This window comes from Bacillus rossius, chromosome 1 (genome assembly GCF_032445375.1).
Source record: "Bacillus rossius redtenbacheri isolate Brsri chromosome 1, Brsri_v3, whole genome shotgun sequence".
Lineage (NCBI taxonomy): Eukaryota > Metazoa > Arthropoda > Insecta > Phasmatodea > Bacillidae > Bacillus > Bacillus rossius.
In genome coordinates this window covers 137,832,880-137,844,990 of record NC_086330.1, presented here as the reverse complement: position 1 = coordinate 137,844,990, position 12,111 = coordinate 137,832,880, and the positions used below count along the sequence as shown (strand labels likewise).

The 12,111-nt window shown below is 35.1% G+C and overlaps 1 protein-coding gene across 3 annotated transcripts in view; it reads right to left on the bottom strand.

Annotated features, from left to right (window-relative positions):
- Positions 1-7,401: 7,401 nt before the first annotated feature.
- LOC134546207 (coiled-coil domain-containing protein 102A) overlaps positions 7,402-12,111 on the bottom strand; it is a 39,417-nt gene continuing 34,707 nt past the window's right edge. The window contains exon 8 of one of the 3 annotated variants that reach the window (XM_063388818.1): positions 7,402-10,519. In XM_063388818.1, the coding sequence (XP_063244888.1) occupies positions 10,426-10,519 (94 nt within the window). In that variant the 3' untranslated portion in view covers positions 7,402-10,425. The remainder of the gene's footprint in view (positions 10,520-12,111) is intronic. The other 2 variants (XM_063388819.1, XM_063388820.1) reach the window with 2 other exon arrangements.

Below are 12,111 nucleotides of genomic sequence, written 5' to 3'. Positions count from 1 at the left end.
AGCGCCCGGCTAGGTCGAGAGGTTGAGGAGACCCATCCCAACTTCGGCCCCACCGAATCAATCCCCAGCTCTGCCGTTCACCCCCAGACCTCCTACAGAGCCAGCCCCCTCTGTGGGATCGGAGTAGCTACGACACGGAACCATACCTCTCACATCCCTGGGACCCCTCGGTCACCCAGTTACTCGTGATCCTGCTGAGGCCTATCCAACCTCTACTAGCTCAGCAGGCTAGTACCCGAGCTTAAGTAGCTCAACACTTCCACTTGTCAACAGGGCGGGGACCCTTCGGAGTGTTCTCCAAGCATAGGAGGACCACTACCACCACGTTTTCCTACTCCAATCCTGATCCTGAGCCATTAGAGGAAATCTCAGCAGGGAACTATCACAGTAAAGGATCAGTCCCGTGGCACCCTTCATCTTCAGGTATAGTGCTTTCCCGGGCAGCCTCACGGCGGCAGAGCACCCCCGAAACCGGACATGGATGTCCTTGGGATCTTCAATGTCAGCGTATCTTCCGCCCGAAGGTTACAGCTGTGCCAGAGCCCGGGTAGGTAAGGTAACACCAAACCAAAGATTGCCTTAATTGCCGTCCCTTAGACAATCCACCGCCCTAAGGTTACAGCTTTGCCAGAGCCCGGGTGCCCAGACCGGGAGCGAACCCCCGCCGCGCTGCCCCCCTTCGCTATTCCATATGCATCTTGGATTCTTCACGTTGAATCCGATGCTTTGAGACACCACCTAGGGTTTGGGGGTCCAAAACCCCCCAGTGGATATTCTGCAGGAGAAAGACGTAGTCACCTGCCACCACTTACTGGTCCACCAGAATTCCCATTCCGACATACCGAGGAAGTCTGAGGAGTGGGCACTCCCGGCATTTCCCATATTTGTTTAAACACTGGCGCCACGAGAAGGCTATGGGTTGCCGTAAGCGGGAGAGGCTATATAATCACATCACACGCCCTTTTTGGATCTTGCTGAGAGCATCACTCAGATACTAGAGCCGACTACAGCTCCGACACGTCATAGGTCTGCTCTTTATCCCACTGGGTCGACGAGTACCCAATGGGACACAGGAACCTTAAGCCAGCCAGTGATTATCCGGACAGTAATATCGGTTTCACTGTCAGTAAAGGATGGTTTGGAAAGGTACATGACGTGAGTTGGTCACGCCTGGGCGGGCAAGTCAGCCAGCCGACTGATTTTAAAGTACATAACAATGTATCTCCGGTTACGCGATGTCGTATTTGTCATACAAAGTGCGATGGGAGGCATATAAAGATAAATGGTGTGACATATTTATAGTTGAGTGTTATTCGACACATTTATATTACGTAAAGTATATTTTCCTACAATTTTGGAACACATTAAATAAATTAGCCTTGCTATTTATGGAAACTAATGCTTCAGAATACGCGATTACGAATAACACAAGCATTTTTAGGAGTGAATTAGTCATGCTAAGTGAGGGATAGCTGTATTGGAAAAATTTATGTTCCCGAGTGTTGCTACTACAGCCAGATAGGCTATATATAAAATCACAAAATGTAATTTCCTGAAAGGAAAAAAAAATATATATACATTTTTTTTTCCATTAAAAAAAAGGTAGTTAAATATTGACTAAAATTTGTGTTCAACAGATTTTTCATTAACTTCAGAAGCCAACTGTAAAAAATCTAACAGAGCCACCTTTTCAAAAAATGCAATTCTGCATTCTCCATAAAAAGATGATCTAGGATGCCAAATTTCAGGTTGTCGTCTTGCTTAAGTGCACAGCTGTAGGACATCAAACTTGACACTGAATTTACATCAATCTTGCTTACAGCCATCCACACACTGGGCTCTAGTGCCATAAACATTTGTGTTAGGCTATTTGACGGCATTCAGTCAGAGTTTAAACCAAATCAAAAGAATATCACACTGAAGCCATTTTCAAAATTTGGAAAATTTATATGTAATGACCTTTATGCAATTAACCATCACTTGGTTAATTACTTAACTATGTAAAACTTAAAAAAATATATATTTATTACAAGAAGCTCAATATTTAATTACATAAATTAATTTTTATCTAAAGTGCCTATAACTGAGATTTATTGATTTGTTAATAAATATACTACCAAGTTAACAAAATGTAAATATATATACAAATACTAAGACATTTACACCAAATATCTATGGAAATAAGCAACCTACTGATTGATGACTAATTTATAAATAATTGGACAAATTTCGATGAAAACATTTCACTTAACAGTTTAACATATTTTTCTTCTTATATAAAAAAGCTAAAATATACCAGTGATGAATCTTCTTAGTTTATAGTCTAAGTATAAAGTGGGTATTAATAAGTTTTCTTACTTCTCTTATGTTCAGTAAAAGAAAATGTACAATAAGGAAATACATTGGCTTAATGGTTTTTAACTATCAAACAGAAGTAAGATATATTTATGTATTTATTAAATCCACTTTCACAGAACTTTAGTGCCATGAGTACCTGAAAACAACACCCACTTTGATGGCAGTTATATGTTGACAACAATATTATCCAACAAGTCTGATGTGAAAATAATCATGTGTATCCAGCAAAGATGATGTTAATTGATAAAAAGATAAATAAAAATATATGCCAATGTTTAAGTAATAAAAAAAGAAACATGCAAAAGTTAACTTCCATAGCATTTTCATAAAAAAGGTTAGTATATTCCCCACTAACCCCCTAACAGGCCACAGCATTTAAAAAAAGAACACTTTTCTGAGATGATTCACACAAATTCACAGCAATACATGTTTCAGATATAGCTATACTACTATATATGCTCACTTTCCGAATTTATTTCTTTTAAATTACAGTAACCAACAGCTGTCAAAAAAACTGCTTTTAGTAAATATACATATAATGCAATGCAGTTTAAATACCAACTGGTAAATAAAAATGATAGAGGTATTAACTGTTTACTAAGAATATATAATCAAATAACACATCAGATCAACCTGACAAGGTTTAATAAATAAAAAATTTCAACTTACATTCACTCACGTATATTGTCTCAAATTAAAAAAAAAAGTTATCTGCAGTCATAAAACTTAAAATACGTAACTGCAAATTAAATCCTGGAATGTTAGATGACAACTACAGAATAATTAAAAAATAAAATTATGTTTCAGGAAAAAAAAAACTTTTGCACTTCACAGCAAATAAATATTGACCTCAATCTAAAACTAATAATTTTCATGGTCAATTACAAAGCAATATATTAAGAGAAAAGCATGCTACATACATGTTCGTAAAATAATTGCAATTTCATTTTATGTACCAGTTAAGTGAATTCTACAAACATTTAATGTAAAAAAAAAGTTCAATATGTTATTACTATTTTTCACGGTAACAACACTAAATTTTAACAGTTCTCTTGGAAAGTAGTATAGAACTACATACTTTTCTCCCATAGTTATTCTGTTAGTAAATACAGTGTTTTCCTCTTAGTGTTCCTACCTAGCATGCTCATGTTACATTCTGGTGTGTTGGTGTATTCGTGTGTTGGTGTGTGTTGGTGTGGGTTGGTGTTTTTGATGTGTGTTGGTGTGTGTGTGTCTATATATATTATTTATTTATTTATTTATTTCAAATTTGTGTCTGAAATTGGAATGCCTAAAAAATAAAATAAACAAAAAAAAACTACAGTAGAAACTAGAAACATATTTCTACAATCATGGAAGTGGTTGGCTTGGCGGGAGTGATTACACATTTTCAAACAGTATTTTTGGTCACAATGGTATATTAAGCTTGAGTGACATAAACTTTAGGCCTAAAGGTGACAAAGCTAATTTGTCAGTGTTAATCTGAACACAATATTTAATCAAATTATATAATACTGATACATAAAGTCACACATATTTTTTATAACTTAATAAAGAAATACTGATACAAAATTAAAGATACTTAATAAATAATCAGATGAAAAATAAAACAAACAAAATACAGTAAATACACATTAAAAGATTTTCCTGCATAAGTTGAAAAATTTTAGCCTTTGCATAAAATTCACCTCTAAAAAGTCTAAATTTCCAAGTACATCAAGAAACTGCTTAACAGGGTTTTACTGTATCAGAATAATTCTAGAAGGTATCCATGTAATGAACAGTTCAGGAAAAAGTTTAAATATATTTAAAAAAATTATAAAAATATAAGAGATTGGAGGGTTACAGCTGCAATGACCAATAATGCAACACCCTTATACTATGAAGGTTGAGGCTTTAATCACAACATCCCAGTACGACTCAACTTTTAAAGCATGGAGTGGTAGCCAAGTAGTTTGGAGCCTACTATACTCTGGGAGATTTCGTTGCCTAAACCCTTTGTGCATTACAGTGTGATGTCAAACACTATTGAATTATAAATCCAAAACAATGAAAAGTGGGATCTCATTTATTTTAAATCTGAATCTGGAATTAAATTCTCATAAACGGTCTCGTATTCACTCTTTTATTCTGAATGTAGAAATCAGAAGTCAGGAATAAAATAGTGTATACACAGAAATTAAAAAAAAAAAAAAAAAAAAAAAAATCTGAAAAAACATTCAACATTTTAATTTAAAAAAAAATACTCAAAATATTTTCACCTTCAGGATATAAACTGTTCCCTGCAGTACTGAAGAATGAATTAATACACATACAGTCAATTATAGAGGTTTTAGTGTTTAAATGACTGAACTATTTTCTTTCTCAAAAGATTACTTTCACATCTTTTTCATGGATCCTCAAATCTTCCAGATATTAAATATTATATGGCATTTGAGGATTCAACAGTTTAACCCTAGAAACAAACAAACCACATTCATACTATGCATTCAATTACATATTGTACTGGCAATAACACTATATTCATTTACACATTCGGTAATTATTTAAAACAATGTTGTCACAGAAGGAAAAATAAAATTTACTCTCACTCTTAATAGGAGTATATTAACCATCATAATACCAATGAATATGTGATGTAATAATTGAGTGCTAAATAGGAACTACCCAAGAAATTACTGTATTATGTAATTAAAATCCATCTCATTCTGTAATGGAAAATGTACTATGCAATTGTATTAACTATTTTATTGCTTTAACAACAAAATTTCACAATAAATCCACCAAGCATCAAAACACAGACGTAATAATATAACTAAAAAAATAAGTACATATTTTGGCATGAATCAGATACAGAATCATTCTTTTTTTATAATTAATACACAGGTGGTGTCAAAATTCATATAACATACATTAGGGAGGCATAGAGTGCAACTAGAGGTGAACACGTCAACATAACATGTATGCTCAGAACTCAACTGGCAAAGCGCTAGACGGAACTTTCCAGAAAACAATTTAAAATGCTAAGTTCACAGCAACCGTTATTTGTGCTGTGGATGACCAACGAGATGGATGATTACATGAATCACGAAAAGGCCGACATGCATCACATGTATGGGCATACGGGTAATGCATACCAAGCACAATGATTGCATTGAAAATTTTTTCTCTCATGATGCTTGTTAAGCCTGCGCCACAGTTGGCAGCTGCAATTTTGAGCAATTGCTGTGATGTAGGGTATGCATATTGGAAGTTGTTAGATAAAACATGTTCCTTAAATTCATCGTTATCCTGTCACGCCATATCTTTCCGTTTTGTCCATCACTTTAACGCCAGCCCACGGCATCTCCTCGGCTTTTATGGTGCACTGCCAGGACAACGAATCGACGAACAGCCAAGGGACTGCAAGGTCAATGGTCCATCCTGCTCTCCCTCGGCCGACGGGACAGTGAGTTTGCAGCTTTCAACCAGGATGGTTGCATGCAGGCGACTACGAGGCTCATCACCTTTGTGCCAGTGTGTTTGTGTAGTGTGCAGTTAGCGGCGTCCTGAGGGCTACACCTAGGATATCCTTGCTGGGCAACAACTCTGCTGCCTCCAACACTCCCACCGGTGACCTAACGACCCTGAGGACCGTTACCATCTTGTGTTCACAGCAGGCAATAGTGGGCTCTTCATTTTGAATATGTTAGCTTGTGCTCTTTCCCAACCACCTGTCATCAATCACCCCTGTATCCCATACCCACCAAGACAGTAGGCACCAATTTCATAATAGAGCACGTACTGCCCTCTAATGCTTCACCGGTTGAGTTCGGAATTATATGGTGATTTTTGCTTTTTAAGTTGTGTTATATTACCCCCTAACCTATGTACCATTTTGAAACATCATCCTGTATATATAATGCAGTAATGAAAAGAGCAAAGAAATAATTTTATCAACACTATGATTAGCTATTGATCACATAGAAAAATCATAACAAACCCTTTGTACAGAGCTCTCTGTAAGTCTGTACACATAGAAATAGAAATATAATAAGCCAGCTCCATAAATTATTTTAGGCCCAAGAGCTTAATATGTTGGCATACAAATTAAAATTTAATTTATACAAACCATACTACTGCAAAAAAAATTATAAATCATGGTCTATACTAGACTAGGGTTTTGAAATTCCCAGCTTTTTCTCAGTTTTCCTGGGCATGTCGCGTTCCAGCCAACTGACCCGCCAACAACACCGTTATATGCGCAGGTAAAATGCTCGTTTACTTTGCAATGTCTCACGTGAGTGAGGTCCGCTACAGCGTGGTACTTGCCGCATGTCACCTATTTTTCTGCTTGTTCATTAGAGATAGAGAGAGAGAGAGAGAGAGAGAGATTATACAATAATTTTTCAAAATTCTAAGTTTCTGAAATCTTATATTCATTCAATCACAGACAACTGCTTACTGGTGTTAAGTATAATTGCCACCAGTGCATATTCTACAGGTAATACCAGTAAACGGCGATTGCACAATGCTGCCGATACTATATTGTGCAAAGGCCATAATTCCGCACAAGCAGAGAGAGGGCTGTTTGTCCACCATTTGCCAAGGTCATGACCATGGACCATGGAAAAAAATATGGTTTTCTCCCATGAGGAAGTGGAAACACAGTTCGTTAAAAATTATGTGTCACTATGTGCAACAAGATGAGAAATAAATTCTTCTGGGGCCATAATATTTTTGGACGATGAGTGACAAAATTTATAAATACTTTGACATTAAAATCATTTACTTGATTACAAGCCAACAAAAATGGACATTGTACCTCCGCTCACTCGAAGTTTGGCACGACTCAGTGTTTATGCTTCCTGCGACAAAGAGAAGCGGTATAGTAGTTGCTTCTGGCACATATGATATTTGATATGAGCTTTACAGTAATGAGAATAGAAAAATACATTTACGCATTAATGCAAGACATGGCCACTTAGTCTTCAGTGTGGAAACATCACAACCTTCAATAGAACATGAAATATTACCTTTTTAGGTGAAATAATATTGTGAAAATATGTGAGAAGAATTTATTTTTATTTTTATTTTAATCAAGGCTTTTGTTTTCCTTTCCTCATTTTCAAATACAAATTTAGAACTTGAAAACCATGATGGGCTAGGTTCAGTGATAAACTTGTCTATCTGTGGCTTAATAAACAAAACTATGAATTTAAGTTATAATACTTTGCTTTTAAATTCTCCAGCATAGTAAAGTGTGACAGATACAGAACACCAACCAACATGTGGAGGTTGTAAGAGTGGATACAAGTAAAAAACAGGCTCATGTCAGTCACCTCAGCCATCTTTGTAATGACGATGTTTCATTTAAAAAAATCTGTTACAACTTTTTCGTAGAAAGCCATTTAACGACTATAATTAATATTACATACAAAAATGTGAGTTTAAATGCTTTTTTCGACCAGTGTAACTTTGCATGAACATTAACATGGCTAATTATCAGTCATTTTGAATTATCCTAGGCATCGCTCTACTTGATAAGCACAGATAATCTGGAGTTAACTGAATTGTTACATATCATCTGAATTATTAACAGATAAAGTTACATGTTTTATTGTATATTTAATATGATGTGAAAAACTGACTTCATTATTTCTTCATTGTACATTATCCAATACACAATTAGATGGATTATGATGTGAACAGCTGTAACTGATTTGTTAACTGATATAATATATAGGCCACTTACAGGCAGGATAATTCTGTTAATTGTTTGTACATTTTTGATCTGTTACATCATTTAAAGCTTCACTACATAAACAATACTATCAAGCGATGTAACAGTAGCTGGTGGCATTAATGACTCAAAATTATTAAAAATGAAGATGATTAAGCCTCCCGTACATTAAAAATGTTGAGCATCATCAAAAGAAAGTAAGAAGCAGTGCTCAACGATAATAGGACAACTGTGTCAGGGGAAGCGCCAGGAAACTATTTCAGGAAGGGTTACAGCACACAGAAAGAATGCATGTCAGAGATTGACCTTGGAATACGTGTTTTATCGCATAATCGTTGCTCATTTTATACTAACATCAAGTTTGAAAAGTAGGGGTGCAACGTTTATGTGAAAAAAAAATTTGTTAGGTAAAGTTAATCATAAAAACAAAACCCATTCATGGACAGTACGTATATTTAAAAAGCAGAGTATACGCCAAACAATCTAAATTAATAAGACATGCAACAAAAACCTTTCTTCAACTTTAAATAGAAAAACAAAATCTGTGACACTAAGGCGAGCCTGAACTAACGTGTAAGGTATAACTATCATCGTAGTAGACACGTACCACGAAAAAGTGCAAGCCATCAAATATAGTTAACTCGGCACTCGACAGAGAGCGCGCGTTGCATGCAAACGGCGAGATATCGATATTCGACTACGTGTGCGCGCTATATACGGCAAGCAACTTAACCAAACATAAATGATGCCAACTAGCGCTGGTTACATTTTTGTAAGTAGTACACCGCGATGACGCAAACAAACAGATAAAGGTTATAAAGCTTAGAAACATCTTTAAAAGAAAATTTACATATCAGACTACTTCGTATTTTCGTTAATTAAATAAGTAAGTGGTAATGTCCGAAAAAACTTTAGATTTCTACTTTAAAATAGATTGTTTTATACGGAAAAAATACCCACACAAAGCGCTCGGAATCTAATAGCGGGACCAAAAACATCATACGACGTTTATGCGAGAGGTTTTTTATCTAAATTTTGATGCCCTAAAATACAGGTGCGACGATTATGCGCATGCGACGATTATGTGATAAAAAAGGGTGTGTATATATATGCATATATATGTGTGCGTATGTATATATACATATTACATATATATGTATAAATATAGATAAACACACACACATATATATGTGTATGTGTATGTATATAAAATTGGTTATTTGTTCAAATTAATGGAAAAGTTGCTTAAACAACTTACTAGTCCCACAAATTGTAGCACAAGTAGTATGAAGATGTATCTACGAGTGTTCTAGGTTTATCCTGTGGCTAGATAAATTCAGAAAATTTCCTCAGCCTCTATTTATAGTTTGGTATTCTCCATGAGAAAAGACAAAGCCGCAAAGCGGTGGAATTAGAGTCTGGCTTCTTAGCATCACTATATTACATTAATCCACTACTATATGCCAATATCACAATACTTATGCTTGGAGGCTTTAATGATTGAGGATTGCTACACACTTTAACATAATACTAAAACAGAAATCCCAACACAGTTGGAATTGGTATATCCCTAAATAATTTATTTCTACCAGTCATCCAAGAAAATTTCAAATAAAACAGTTAAATTACATTCTAATGTAATGCCACCAGCTACAACCTTTAAAATTTTTTTTTACAATATCAATCACATACATTCCTCAAAATCAATAGTCATTACACTATTGGCATATTTCTTATTTGTATCTTAAAAAATACAATTCAAACTCATGGCTACAACATTCTAAAAAAAAATAGCAAACTGGTACAATTTTTTCAGCATTAGTGAAAAAATGGGTGGGAAGTTTACGCTAAAATATTAAATGGCTTATTATTAAATAAGGAATATTCCTTGAAAGGTCAAACTTTCGTTAACATTTAGAGGTTCACAAACCAGGTATAAAATTTACATGGTACATAGCATGTTAGGCAGTAAAAAAAACCTGCTTAAATAGTATTTACTAAATTTAAAAATGAGAACTTTCTGACAGAAAGTATTTAGCATATAATCACATAATGTTATCTATCATGACGATTGCACAGATACATTAATCCCTGCAGTTTTGTGATTGACACCAACAAAAACTGTTCCAAGAAAATATGGCAAGACTATAACCATTCCAACACAGACAGTACACAATGTAGAAACTAAACAGCGCCAGATTGACTAAGACTAAGTTAAGGCCTTACTATTGAACGACAAACCGGAAGTCCCTTGAAGGGGCATCATGCCGAGTTCCTCAGCGTAACACTCCATATCATCAATGTTGCAGCACTAGGTGCATCAGCTGAGAGCAGCTAGTGGAGCATCAGTAGTTGTGAACATCGTCGTCGCTCGCCTCCCCGGCCAGCCGCGGAGGGGCCCGGTGCGACAGCAGAGTTGAGCAGCTCGAAGTGCGAAGTCTGCACACACACACACATCAGCTCTAGGTATGTACTGATTCAAATGTGCATTAATTCTAATCAACTGATACAACTAAATCTCTGAAAAAATGCAAAATTTACAATATTAAAACGAATAGTTTATTGTTCATATTTGATTAAATTTCAAATACTCACACATCAAAATAAGAATATTTTATTGTATTCAAAGTATTGACTGTCGTCATATTTCCTGCCTGCCCGGACTGATTTTTTCCTACCTTGTATTCGTCGTAACAAAGTTTTGGCATCGGCTGCATCACAACATTGCATGCGACTCGGCTGGCGGTTGGCCGCAGACTGAGTGAACGAAGATGGAAACACGATGTGTATTGTGTGTTGATTTCAGAACGTACCACTAGCGCCAGGTGGCGGCTCTGCGAAGCTTGACCGCACGCCATGTTGGTGGGTGTGTGTAGACTGTTCTCAGCGCCGAAAGAGGGAGGGAGAGTGTTGGCTTTGAGAGTGAGTTTGGTCATGGGAAGGCGAGAGAGATGGCTGTGACTCTGCCAGGTTAAAGATAAGTGTTGTTTGCATTTGTACAATTGTTAATTTAATATTACAGTTTGAAACAATAATTGCTTACACATTTTGTAAATTCCTATCAAAAGTCTGAATGTTAAATGTTTAATCAAACTGTAAATCCCTATCTTTTCAAGGTTTTTAAAACCAAATTATTTCCTATAAAAATGTAGGTAAAGCAAAAAATCAAAGTAATAATTTAGTTATTTTTAAGAAAAAATATATCTCTACAAAGGTACATCAAAGTATGCAAATCATACCTGGTTAGCAAACCTTCCTTTTGGAAAATGTGAAATAATAATTTTTCTTTTTTTAATGTTGTGTGGTGCCAAGTTTGCGGCCACATTATATTGAAGTTAAGTCATTGTTATACAATATTAAAATGTATGAATGTGTACCCTGTAAAATTATATTAATGGGCCTGATATAATTAGCCATATTTTATTTCAACACTAGCTGATGTAACTGTACTTTGCTATGGAAGTCAACATGCAAAACCCTTTTGCAGAGCTTATTATATGTTCCTCTTCATGGGTATGCCACTTTCCTGCCTCAAATGAGAAAACAAAAAAAAACTAGATTAAATTTTGAAATAAACTTATGGAGTTATGACACAAACAAAAATTGTTAGAACTACGATTAACTGTCCAAGCAAACTCTTTTATTATTATAGATGTGAACCATGTATACAGTTAATTGCAGAAGGCTTAAGTTCAGATGGAAATGCATTAACAAGAAATATTTATTGCCACTGCACGAAACTAAGTCCAAATATTTGTGTAGATATGACTTTTAATATTAAAACTATCAAAAAAATTTAAAAAATTATGTTTCATGCACTTTTGTAATTGAAATTAAATCCTGGTATTTATGAATTTTTTTTTATATTTGTATTATAATTTTATTCAAACTTAAAAATATATTTGCACAGGTCTAGACACAAACTTATCAGAAAAAATTAATTTACATAGACATAACACGGGTCACGAATAATCTAACAGTTGTAAAACTACAATTAATGATCATATAGATTTTGGAAATAAAGGAAAATA